General features: G+C 41.1%; 2 protein-coding genes across 6 annotated transcripts; both read left to right on the top strand.

Annotated features, from left to right (window-relative positions):
- Positions 1–1049: 1049 nt before the first annotated feature.
- On the top strand, positions 1050–2871 carry bmp10l (bone morphogenetic protein 10, like; the record flags this gene model as incomplete). Its single annotated transcript, XM_079178679.1, has 2 exons — positions 1050–1389; positions 1817–2871. 2 exons carry the CDS (start codon positions 1050–1052, stop codon positions 2869–2871), a joined length of 1395 nt encoding a protein of 464 aa, XP_079034805.1.
- A 3302-nt stretch (positions 2872–6173) lies between these two features.
- On the top strand, positions 6174–12587 carry smad4a (SMAD family member 4a). Of its 5 annotated transcripts, XM_079179750.1 has the most exons (11): positions 6189–6550; positions 7196–7546; positions 7633–7807; positions 8177–8206; positions 8297–8497; positions 8752–8859; positions 9128–9178; positions 9271–9454; positions 9596–9764; positions 9954–10092; positions 10495–12587. In XM_079179750.1, exons 2-11 carry the CDS (start codon positions 7307–7309, stop codon positions 10704–10706), a joined length of 1509 nt encoding a protein of 502 aa, XP_079035876.1. In that variant the 5' UTR covers positions 6189–6550; positions 7196–7306; the 3' UTR covers positions 10707–12587. The 5 variants fall into 5 exon arrangements, with proteins under 5 accessions (XP_079035875.1, XP_079035874.1, XP_079035876.1 ...); XM_079179749.1 differs by having other exon boundaries at positions 6174–6300; positions 9596–10092; XM_079179748.1 differs by having other exon boundaries at positions 6186–6313; positions 9596–10092.
- The last annotated feature ends 941 nt before the right edge of the window (positions 12588–13528 follow it).

Raw genomic sequence — 13528 nt, 5'->3', positions numbered from 1 at the left:
AGACGAGCTGTCAAGACACTCATATAACCTCATAGCCATGAGGGGGGATTATGAACTTCTGAACTTGTGTGGCGCACGCTGCCACTGAGAGGGCTGAAATGTGTTGGCATTAGTCATGTTTCCTACTGCAGGCTTGCAGGGCTCACTTGCATATGTGGTGGCATTTTAGATACACACATGTACTGTGCGTTCATATATCTACAAATTCACGATTTGCATGTCATATACATTGATGCAGCACTATGGCTGAGATGTTGCAGTGATGTTTGTCGTTTATTTGTTTATGTGGGTGTACATTTAAATTATAGCAATGATTGCATATGTGTCTGACAGCCACTACTACGAAACAAAACCAGTAATTAACTAAAAGCATATGCAAATTAGATCAGATCAGCCCCCTTTAGCACCTAATGAAAATGTTTAAATTAAATGTAAGATAAGGAGGCAAGAGGACATATATTGAGTCTACACTGGCCTCTTGTGGAGATTGCAAAGCATATATTAACAATATTGTTAATTGGTTCCTGTATTAGACGGGAAAATGGTCCAGCATAATCATGCTTTTTGGTGAATGTATAACTTCCTTATCTCTGAATGTAGTTGAAACTAAAGTATCATGGTTAGATGTTTTTGATTCCAGCATTGAGCCACATAAAGGAGTTCATAAATCCACTGTCATGTCGATCTAGAGTCACTGAGAGTGTGCCTTTTGTGGTTAATCAAAAGAAAAGCATAAATAATGAGACAAAATATCAGTGGAAATGATTATGGTATAAGTTCCTGGCGGGGAGAGAGAGAGGAGGGCCGAGCAGGGCCTTAGTGACATCTCCAAACATGTCAGCGCAACACATTGGACAGCACAGCCCTGCCCTCAGAACCAAACCTCAAGATCAACAAGGGCAAAGCTGTTTTCTCTTTGCCCCCAACAGCAACCTGTTGTCCTTTAACGAAGAAGAGTCCTTGACAGGTTGAGCTGTTTGTAGGTATCCTCTCCAAAGGATCCCTCACGTTACTCAATCTTTGGATTTTAACCTTTCCTCCACTCGACCATGACCATTTCAGTCTTCTCCAACCTCGGGGTTATCCGCTCTCTCAACCTCCTGCTTCTGATGTTGACTGGTTTGAGCTCGAGCAGTCCCATCAGGTCTCCCGAGAACCGTCACAGGGTATCAGTCGGTCGGGATGTGGGTGATAATCCGCTACTTGATGCACAGGACTTTCTGAGCCAGTTTCTGTCCACAATTAACCTGACGGAGCTGAGGCCCCAGACCAGGCCTCTCGCTGCCCGCAAGGAGCCACCAGAGTACATGCTGGAGCTGTACAACCGGTTTGCCACTGACCCCACTGCTGTGCCCTCAGCCAACGTTGTGCGCAGTTTCAAGAACGAAGGTACAAACTTGTTTTTGTTCGACACTAAAGAAATCTTGGTAATTTTATATATGCATACATTTTTTTTGACTTTGTGTTGATTTTCTTTTCTTCTTTTGAAGTAAGCTGTAAACTCATTTGAAGGATCAATGGCATCATGTTTGATATTCTAATAATTTTATGATTATAAAATGTTGATTGCTTTGAGTTATGGATTTCAAAGTACTGTAAATCTAGTTCATTGTTGTGATTGAAAAAATTGAGCTGCACTTGAACCAAGCTTTGACGATGAGTATTATGATTCAAACCAAAAACATGTATAATGTTTATTTGATAGGGTGCGTAAGGGTACAAGGGTTTAATATTCAACGTAGTTTAACTTGTGTTTTGACCGCGGAAACATACAAAAACTCATTTCCACACACTTTTTGTTATTTTTTTATTTCAGATGTTTCCCCCGACAGTGTAACGGCCAGGGGTGTGAGGATATACCCCCTGCTATTCAACATCTCAATGAGCCACAATGAGCACATAACCATAGCTGAGCTTCACCTTTTCACCCTGTTCCAGAAGGCCCAAAGATCACATGCTGGCATTGACTGCAAGGTGACCATCTACAAAATACACGAGGGCGTCGTTTGGACTAACGAGGTGGGGAAAGAAGGGAGAAGGAGGGATAAAGAGGAGGTGGTGGAGACAAAGGATTTGGAGGAACTGGTGACAAAGCATATCCGTGCCAAAGATAACAGCTGGGTGTTGTTTAATCTGACTCACGTGGTTGCACTCTGGCGGAAGTCAGGTTGTGCAACTCACAGACTGGAGGTTCATGTTGCAAGTCTGGGCTCAGAAGAGGAAGGGGCCAAACAAGAGGTCGCAGGGCAGGGCGACAGGTTGGTTGAGGTTGGTATCAACAGGAGCTTGGAGGGGAAACACAATGCGGTGATTATTGTATTCTCAGATGATCAGAGTAGAGGCCACCAACAGGATAAACAAGAGCTCAACCAGATGATTGAGCACGAGAATGACCTTCCTGAAAACGTGGGCCGGAGCCAACAAGCTTTCTGGGGGCACGTTAATCACAACGCTGGCTACGGCAACCAGGACGAGCAGGACAAACAGTCTCTCACACAACTGCAGTCCAACCTTATCTATGACGCACCTCCCCGAATCCGTCGCAATGTTAAGAGCGAGCCCTGCAAGAGGACCCCGCTCTTTGTGGATTTTAAAGACATCGGCTGGGACACGTGGATCATCCAACCCTTGGGCTATGAGGCGTATGGTTGCAACGGCGTGTGCAACCCACCGTTGACCTCCGAGGTCTCGCCCACCAAACATGCCATAGTGCAGACACTGCTGAGTGTTAAGAGTCCGGAGAGAGCATCGCGTGCCTGCTGTGTACCCACTAAGTTGGAGCCTATCTCGCTCCTATATTATGACAACGGGGTGATCATTTTCAACCACAAGTATGAGGGAATGGTGGTGGCAGAATGTGGCTGCAGATAGCCCTGAGAACTTTTACACAGAGATAGAGACTGTGCACTGATGTTTCAATCGTCATCTAAGAAACACATCTATCTATCTATCTATCTATCTATCTATCTATCTATCTATCTATCTATCTATCTATCTATCTATCTATCTATCTATCTATCTATCTATCTATCTATCTATCTATCTATCTATCTATCTATCTATCTATCTATCTATCTTATCATGTGCTTGTTTGCACAGTACAGTGTGTTAAAACACGAGTCTAGACTAGTTCTAAATTAGGGATGGACACATATCTGTGCTACAAGATGTACATTTGTAATTGTATAAAGGTAAATTGGTTTATGATATATTAGTGTAGAATATAAAGCTGTCAGTGATGATTTATTATATTTTTTGTATTTTAGAACGCTTTTGGATTTCCACAATTCATTGTCAATCACAGGCCATATTCTTGCAAATGCGGCATCAGTTCCGCAGTGATAGAAAAAGGAGAAAAGAAAAGAAAGTTATGATAATAGACTTCTGAACATTCTGGTAGAAACTTCTCTTCAACCTGTTTCTGATGAGGTGAGCGCCATGTCGTTCAGGGCGAGTCAAAAGGTTCAACACTGCAGCACTGATATCAGTTACAATAATCGAATAATTTGGAAATGTGTGTGAGAGATCTAAGCACAAAAGATGTGCAAAGTTTCAATCTGACAAAAGTGAAGTTTGTTTTTCTGGTTATTTCAGTGTGGGTGCTGGAACAGAGTATACTCACATCATACCAAAATGTAAATGTTTTATCGCTGACCTTTCATCACAGACCTTTCTCAAAACGTTCTCTTTTTTCCATCTTATTCAAACAGAATGAAAAAAATCAACATTTTAGGATAGCCACCAGATTACAATGATTTGCACTACTTATAGGATGCTGTATGTTTATTTTTAAATACAAAAAGTCTCTTAAATGTAATTGAATCATATTCTTGCCAGAATGATTTATAGGTGAATATACATGCTGCAGATTTGTAAAGGGTATCATTTGTTTCTGTGCCCTGTGGTATGTTGGAGCCGTTGCAATGATTTATAGAATGTGACACATTTCCTCGTATTTGCTTGCCAAACTTGCAGAAAATATATTTCCTCTGGCTTCTCACCAGCAGAGGATTTTCTCTGTGTCTTGGAGCTCTTTGAGGCTTCTTGTATGAAAAATGTCTCTTACCTAACATCTCTGTCAACCGCTGTGAACTCTTTCCTCGCACCCCAGCCATTCATATCCTGCTTTTGGTTCTCGCACCAATATTAATGTTATTATGGTTGTAAAAATAAAAGAACGGACTTAAAAACTAGTCATTGAGCAAGTTTTGATCTCTTGTACACCCCGTGTCATTGTCAGGTAATCACAGCATTCCCTACCTAACAACCTTAATCCCCATTCCTCTGGCGTCACATGCCTGGCGGGCCTCTCTCTGCCTGCCTCCATGCCACAGTGATAACGAGGTGTCAGAGCCTGGAGTCTTGTAGACCGTCACTCAGGATGAGACGCCACTCCAAGTGGCAGCATTTGTGAGGTGGTGTCAGATTCCTGGTGTCCAACGCCAACGTGCTCTATTGACAATCCTGCCATGAGGTTGCTCGGTGCCCTCTGAACCCTCCCACTTCCTTTTTCTGACACGGGCATGCTGAGGCCCTTATCACGGCCACAGCAACCGTACAAATGGAAAAATTACATGTCACATCACCACCTTGCTTCTGCTGTTAACGGTCGGAAGCAGATAACAATGACGGAATAACACTGTTGAACTTTCAAACTTAATGGGATCCTCAGTCAGCACACAGATTTACATAGGCCAAGTGTGCAGGGCAGAGATATCAGTGAACAAATTGATTTCTTCAGTGAATTCTTTGTTCATCATGGCTTGCTGTATTTTGGGGACTGTACCAAGAATATTGGGGCGAGGAGAAGGGGATGAATCTTATATTTCATTGTATAAAAAGCCAAGACCCTCCCCCACGTGATTAATAATTTCTCATTTTGATTGGGAACACAAGTACAATACTCTTGCCTCAATTTCTCAATATATCTATGGCAATTATAACTAAATATATTTAAAAAAATCACGTTTTGTTTGTTTTGCCAGCTTGAACACTCCTTTACTATTATTACGCTGCACTGACTTTATTTTATGGAAAACAGAAGTATAGAACTGCTCTGTTTGAACATGGACAGCGCTTCAATAAACCTACTTAAAAAAGAATAATTACTCCTCCAAATAAGTAAATACATTAAAATATATATTTCTGTTTATTTTTCATACTGTATAAACAATACACTAGTTTGTTTGATGAAATACATAAACAAAATTAGATCTGTAGTCATCTAAACCTGAGTTCATGTGTGAACAGTCACTGAAACGGTGCTTGATATCTGCATACTTATGGTACATTTATGGTATTTGATCAACACAAACCATTGCATGTAATCATGATACTTTGCTATTTGGGTTATAATTTCCTCAAATTATTTTTTTTCGTAAGGTATCAGTCGCTTTCCCCAACTCTCACACAGTCTATGTCAACAACACAGCTGAGCAGGTTTGTGTGATGGCAGCTTTGTTCATCACTCTTAAGCAACAAAGCTATTGCTGTTCATGGGAGGCCAACTTTTAATCATAAACACGTGGATAATCGCACTGGGAGATATGGAGAAGAGAGCGAACTAGACAGGGGACTGTTTTTAATAATGTTATGTCACACTATGTTATAACCACCAGGGGGAGACTTTATATTACAATAAAATCCATCACATCACAATAGTCCTCTCTTGGCAAATTTGTTGTGGTGCCATATTCCATTCTTTAATTAATAACTGATAAAATGGTGTTCCGTTAGATCATGTGACACTTGGATTGCACACAGGTGAATTTAATAATTTAACTGATTACGTCACTTCAGAAGCAAATTAATTGCACCAGAGCTTATTTAGGGGCGTAATAGCAAGGGGGGGTGAATAACAAATGCACACACTGCTTTTCAATTTTTTGGCTGTTCTTTTCTTCTTCCATTTCACTATTTTGTGTAGATCCAGTACATAAAATCCAAATAAAAATATTTTATTCAAGGGACGTGAATACTTATGTAAGGCACTGTATGTTTGTCTGCATGTATGCATATATGTATGTATGTTTAAATGTATGTATGTATGTATGTATGTATGTATGTATGTATGTATGCATATGGCTTGCAATAAGTAAGGGGTTTTGATTTTACAAATACGATAACAACTAGCAGCGCCACGCCTGTCACATTTTACGCGTGCATGCGCAGTTGGAGCGTGGAGGGTGGGGAGAATTTTTTGTTTATTTTCGTGGCCAGTTAACCATAAATGTGTTGGAATATTATTATTATGTATCTTCTTCATACAGTAGTAGTGTGATGAGGACTACACATACACGGGTACGCACATGAGGTAACGGATTTTCGGCCATCATAGAAGGTTAGCCAGCGAGCTAGCGTGAAGTTGAGGGTTTGTAGCGTTAGCTAGCTGTTAACGTATGTGCTAGCAAGCTAGCCTAAATATCATTAACACACGACAGCAAACGCTAGAAAGCATATCAGGATTTAAGTAGCTAAAGTCATCTTGCACCACTGGGACTAACGCTACGGAGCGGATAAATCACCACGTCCACAGTACGTTTGTGTTAAGGTAACGTTTGCTAACGGTGTTTTACGGCAAGCCTAGCGATAGCTAACGCTAACACGTCCGCTCAACATTAGCCGAGCAATGCTAGCTAGTTTAATACTCCTCAGCCGTTGTAGACATACTACACATATGTATTTAATTATATAGTGGCATGTAATAACTGATCATTATGATCTAGTTCAGGTTGGGTTGCACACTTAGTTACTACCCGTGCGTATTAGTTAGCTTAGCTATCGCATCTGGGCCAACATTTTGCTACGTTTGCTGTGAAAAAAACCCACATTTTACCAAATGTTCACATATCTTAATGTTATTACAACAAACCAACTAAACACATTGAGAAAACACGGTAATTAGTGTGTGAATGCTAACAGTAGTACATGACAAATGCCCAAAAATATGTCTGCCGAGGTTTTAGAAGTTGCCCGAAAACTATTTTCTCCAACTGTGGCTAAGTGTCATCAGTCATTTTAAAGTTACATTACATTGGCTTTGAAGATTGATTAACCCTTCTCTCCCTACACTCTGGTCATGGCGATAAACAGTTTGTAAATTGAGTGCCACTTTATGTAGTCCTAATGCAATGTTCATGTTGGTTGGCATACCATCGCAACTCTATGTAATAAGACACTGCACCTTCTGTTTTAGGTTGCCACAGTACAGTACAGTGCAGTACTGCAAGAGTACTTTCACCTTCACACTTAAGGCATAAAGGATACAACTTGAACGTCTCCCCAAGGCTGAAACCCAAGCAGCAAGATGTCGATCACAAACACTCCCACAAGTAACGATGCCTGTTTGAGCATTGTGCACAGCCTGATGTGCCACCGACAGGGAGGGGAGAGTGAAAGCTTCGCTAAGCGAGCGATTGAGAGTCTCGTCAAGAAGCTGAAGGAGAAGAAAGACGAGCTCGACTCCCTCATCACAGCCATCACCACAAATGGGGCTCACCCTAGCAAGTGTGTAACCATACAGAGAACTTTGGATGGACGCCTACAGGTACAGTAGCAGATATACACTACCGAGTTGGTTTGATAGTATGCTCCTGGTACCTGTCTCATTATATCTTCCTCTCTGTGCTTTAGGTTGCAGGGCGCAAAGGTTTCCCCCACGTTGTCTATGCCCGACTGTGGCGATGGCCTGATTTACACAAGAATGAGTTAAAACATGTCAAATATTGCCAGTATGCCTTTGACTTGAAATGTGACAATGTTTGCGTCAACCCATACCACTACGAGAGGGTCGTCTCTCCAGGCATTGGTAAGTAAGCGTCATAGTCGTGACTGCATATTGTTTTATGTTATTGAGAAATATAGACTGACGCTACAGACACACGGAGGGATTGTGAGGGTTGATACAAGTTTGTGTCTTTTAACATGATTTATGATTTAGCCCGTTCATATGTGTGTATATATATTTTAATACATGGTTCGGGTATATATAGTGTTATTTATCATTTTATCACTCCTTATTCCACAGCACCTTTTAGTAATTTAGAAGAACAGATTCACTCCTGGTACTGCACGCTCTTAGTGATAATATGATGCAGTTATCAGGTTGAGTAGATTACAACCCATGTTCTATTGACATACATCAGCTGATCGAGTGACATATCTGTTTGTTTTGCAGACTTATCAGGGCTGACCCTTTCAAGTTCAGGTAAGCAGGTGCCAAAGTGTTGCTGTTTGCTCGTTGGAGATTTTGTGGCTGTCCTTTTAGTTTCACCGTTTGTCTGCTCTCATCCTGTAGTTCCCCTCCTGGTGAAGAATGAGTATGACTATGACTATGACAACCAGCAATGTCACTCGAGCTCTGAAAGCCACATGCAGATCATCCAGCACCCCTCGTCCAGGCCCAGTCCACAGGAGAGCTTCATCAACCCCGCTCTGCTCCCCCCATCAGACGGCAGCATTTCAGCCTCAACCTCTGCTTTCAGCGCTGGACCCTCAAGTGAGACGCTACACAGGGACTACATATCTATGCAAAACATATTGGAAGATGCACTCTCTTAAAGTAATGCAATCAAGTAAAAAATACTGTTAAAGTATTAAAAACACAATTTTAGAAGGGATTGCCTGTTAAGTTTGAATGCAATATTTAATGCAATAAACAACTATTTTATGTATTATGACCTGATCTACCGCACATACTTCAAGTTGGCACAAATTGGGCAAACACAACTATTCAATTATCTATATTTACAGATCCTAACCCCAGTTGGAGCAGAAACAGCAGCTTTACCACTGCGGTACCACAACATCAAAATGGGCATCTTCAGCATCATCCCCCCATGCCTCACACAGGGCATTATTGTGAGTGGATGGAAATTCTGCTCACACCCAGCATTCAAAATAGTCCTTATCCTTTTCTTTTATCCGTTAGAACCATCTGAGATGGTTTTTATGTTAAGATAATTTACACGGGACGGGAATGTAACGCATGTTGTGTACAAGTGATATGTGTCGTAGAACTAAACTGTTTCCCCCTAATGTTAAGCATCATGATAACGTGTCACATGTTAAGAAGTGGTGTACTTTCAGAATTGCTTGCTAAAATGATAATGTTGACATGTTATTGCAGGGCCTGTCACCAACGAAATTGCGTTCCAGCCCCCCATATCCAATCACCCTGGTGAGCATTGAGCTGCAGCTGAAAGACCATCCACGTATTTTACATCGGTGTAGCCAATCTGACCTGTGTGGTTGCGTGTTGGTCTGTTCCAGCTCCAGAATACTGGTGCTCCATTGCGTACTTCGAGATGGATGTCCAGGTCGGGGAGACCTTTAAGGTGCCGTCCACGTGTCCGACAGTGACTGTGGACGGCTACGTTGATCCGTCAGGAGGGGACCGCTTCTGCTTGGGCCAGCTGAGCAATGTCCACAGGACAGAGAACATAGAGAGAGCCAGGTAATACCCCCACATACCGGGAGATATATCATCATATCGAACCGTCAGGCACTTTATAGTCACTGCATGTCGTAGGTATGATAAGTGATTGACAGTAATGCAAGGTTTTGGGAATGCCTCACTTTTCTGACCATTTCTCAGGCTCCACATTGGCAAAGGCATGCAGCTGGAGTGCAAAGGCGAAGGAGATGTCTGGGTGCGCTGTTTGAGTGATCACGCAGTGTTTGTGCAGAGCTATTACCTGGATCGAGAGGCTGGACGCGCCCCTGGAGATGCAGTTCACAAGATCTACCCCAGCGCTTACATCAAGGTGAGATTGCAGTACAATGGTCATTCAATGAAAAGCAAGACAATCCAAGGAGGTGTTGTTCTAATTTGCAAAATGCACACCAATAATCCAGACAGTAAAATATGTAGCATTCCCTTTTTAGTTTTGTTATTCAACAGAATTCATACCATTAATACATGTCAATGTATGTTTGTCTTTGTCCCCGGTCAGGTGTTTGACCTGCGTCAGTGCCACAGGCAGATGCAGCAGCAGGCAGCGACCGCTCAGGCAGCCGTGTCAGCCCAGGCGGCAGCGGTGGCCGGTAACATTCCCGGCCCTGGCTCTGTGGGAGGCATCGCCCCGGCCATCAGTGAGTGTTCATACTGCTGCTCCCACTCTTCATCAAGTGTATTGTTATGATCGCACAGCGCTGTGAGCGAGAGAGTTACAGAGCAGCATGAACAGAAGGAGAAGACAAACTGGTACACAGGCTGTGTTTTTCTTTTTGGACTGACTTTAAGAATTAGAATTTAGTCACGTTTTTGGCAATTTGACAATTTAAGTTGGAGATGAAATAAAGTTCCACATAGCTAAGCATTTACATAATGAATATACACTGAAGCATGGATGGCCTGGTCAGAGTTGGAGTGTTTTTCTGCTCGGCTGTGTGTCAAACTTTCACTGCAAGAGTAACTTAGCCAACATCTCTGCAACGTTTTGGCTTGTTGTACCCCATCGATCTAAACGTTGCCGATCCGCGATTCCTCTGCAGGTCTGTCTGCCGCTGCAGGCATCGGGGTTGATGACCTGCGCAGGCTGTGCATCCTGCGGATGAGCTTCGTGAAAGGCTGGGGGCCCGACTACCCACGACAAAGCATCAAAGAGACGCCCTGCTGGATTGAGATCCATTTACACCGAGCTCTACAGCTGCTGGATGAAGTTCTGCACACCATGCCCATAGCTGACCCTCAACCCCTCGACTGAGCAAAGAGACATGACCTGTACGAAAAAAAGAAAAAAAAAAAGAGAGAAACCAATCAGACTGTACTTTTTAACAAAGCACTCCACCTGTAGGCCTGGGGGGCTGAAGGAGGACTGCAACGACAGGGACGCTGAGTAGGTTGTTGAAGTATGAAGAAAGACTTAAATGATGGAGGTTTACTACTAACACACTGCTTTCAAATCAAGCGCTACAAGCAGCTGCTAGTATATGGAAATGAGACTCCAGGTCTGTAAGTGAACATGTGAGGTACTCTGGGAGGAGTGGTAGTACTCTTTAAAAACATGCTGCCAAGAGAATGAGAAACGTGTCCACAGCGACATTAAAAGATGCAAAAAGCCTATCAATTATTAGATTCGTCAAGGTGCAATACAAAAGAAAAGCATAACTACAAGAGAGTGTAGAGTGTCGATCATAAAATGATTCATACTCAGCCGCCGTCTTTTTTTCTCATGAACAATTCAACATTTTAAGATTTTAACACCTATAGACCCCGTTAACTAACGGACAAAGTTTCTTTTTTGAACTATTTAGTAAGAGGGCAAACTGTTTTGGCTTAAAACCAGTAAAGCCGAGCACAATGTGACGCCGTGTTTTGGATGAAAACCTGTCTGAACATGCCAGATGTCATTTCAGTTGATCTCTCTGGTGCCTGTGTGGCTTCATATAAGTGGAGTTTTTCACCTCACAAATCAGGACATTTCTGTAAAATCACGTTATTCGTTACTTATGTTTTTGTAAGATGTAATCTTAAATATCCTTCTATGCCGATAGCCCTTGTTTGATGTTTTTTCTTTTATATTCCCCCTCTTTGAATAGTTGTTTTTACTGATGTAAAGAGCATTTGAAAAGCCCATTTTAGCTGACCTCAGCTTCTCCTTCAACGCCATAAAGGTTCCGTTATTCTACCAGCAGTTGAGGCTGTTATGAGATTGAGAATTGACGTTTTCCAAATGCCAAATTCACATAGAAATTATTAAATAATTTCAAATGAAAAGGTTATTAGAACACGTCGTAAAATGATTTATAATTGTCCTTTTTATATGAATTGCTCGCATAGTGTCCAATAGCACTTTATTAATTTGTAAAAAAGTGTTTTGTCTTGTTTCATAGTCTCATGCATGCTTACTTGTTCTACCTATATCATTTTTTTTCGCATAGTTGAAAATGTTTTCTTGCTAGTGACCTATTAGCTTCAAAATGTCTGCCTAAAATCTCTGTTTTCAGTATCAAACACTCACCCACAGACGGGGTAAAAGGTGCATTTCGCTCAATTCTGGCAAAATGATGATGATGATTTAGAACATCGAGGTGTGGAGCACGAATGGTTTCAGAAATTGGAAATGTCATCTGTGACACGACCGTTTAACAACCACCTTTCAAACCGACTTTGAGATTGCCCACTGCCACATTTTGTACTTATTATTTGGATGACACTTACCGTAACGTTTTCTAGACAACAGCCGAGTTACGGTAAAGGAGTTGAACTGTGAGAGGAAGTGTAAGCCATATTGATGCCAAATATACCCAATGTAAAGTGAAAAGTGTATCAGATTGCAGTGGTTTCATTGTAATGTTGCTTATAAAAGCTTGGTTTTATTTATCACCTGAACAATTTCAGTTTTTGCTCAGCACAAATCAATATTTTGGTATTTGGAGCTCTGTTTACAGCTGTTGCAGTATTTTGTATCTATATCTTTTGCTACCTTTACAGTGATGAAACACAAAGAATGCTGTACAATTTTCAGGAAATGCAAGTTCATGCTCATCTTAATCTTTACAATTGTGTCATATATTTTGAACATTTACGGAGTCTGAATGATATTGGTGTTTATATGTATGGTTGAATAAAGTTCAATGGGCTAACACTATTGTTCTGGAGTTGTGAAATCTCCTTTATTTGGAATTTGACGAGTGCGTTGAGTAAAAAGGATGAGGACACTTGACTTGAACAAGAAAACGTTTATTACTGCAAAGACGAGTCACAAATTTTAAGAAAACAACACTAAGAAGCTAGCCTGAGCTGAGATCTGAAATATTCAGAAAACCAAACTACATGTGTCTTCAATAGTTTCTATATTCATCAATACGACACACTAAATGATAATGTCTTTATAAATATAAAAGTCCCCCAATTGTCCTCGTTTTTTTGTATGTAAAATACACAATACAAATGACCCTACACGCATTGGTTCGCTTGTCAATTTGAGAAGTAACTGAATTGCACACAAAAAGAAAGTCACATGAAATTTGTGTGTATATATTATATCAGATATTATACATAATCCAAAAAAAAAAAAGAGAAAGAAATCACGAAAGCACTTTAGCCAACATATCTGATAAAATGTTCACCAAAAGAATAAATCAAATAATTAAGACACAAATAAATATACCTTTTTCAGTTTTTGATATATACATATTTTTGTCTTGGGTGAACAAAAATAAAAACCTTCCCCCAAATGCCACTGCCAAATGCTTGTGCTTGCATTAGAGCGTGCTACAGATGGCCACGACTCACCAGACTGTCAAATGGCACTTGAAAACATCCAAATACAAATCTCAAACAGGTCACAGCATTCAGAAAAATATCGTTTGACAAAGGAAATCACGATCATGAGAAAACAATTCATAAGAGAGCATTTTACTTACAGTAACTCACCTTGTTCATGAACCAGTTCTGTACAATAAAAAGCAGTCTGCAGGTAATCTACCAAGTGTGTAAGTGTGTGTGTGTGTGTGTGTCTGTGGAGTCACATCCAGTAAATAAATAGTCCAGTCTGAAGACAGGTCTTTATGCTTCCCTGGT

The sequence above is a fragment of the Pholis gunnellus genome, assembly GCF_910591455.1.
Source record: "Pholis gunnellus genome assembly, chromosome: 18".
NCBI classification, from domain to species: Eukaryota; Metazoa; Chordata; class Actinopteri; order Perciformes; family Pholidae; genus Pholis; species Pholis gunnellus.
The sequence above is the reverse complement of the archived record's forward strand: the minus strand, read 5'-3'. Positions and strand labels throughout refer to the sequence as shown.

Coding starts and splice junctions, on each gene's coding strand:
- smad4a (XM_079179749.1), top strand. CDS start 7,307: ATGTCGATCACAAACACTCCCACAAGTAACGATGCCTGTTTGAGCATT. Junction 7,547..7,632: donor CTTTGGATGGACGCCTACAG/GTACAGTAGCAG, acceptor TCTGTGCTTTAG/GTTGCAGGGCGCAAAGGTTT. Junction 8,498..8,751: donor TTTCAGCGCTGGACCCTCAA/GTGAGACGCTAC, acceptor CTATATTTACAG/ATCCTAACCCCAGTTGGAGC.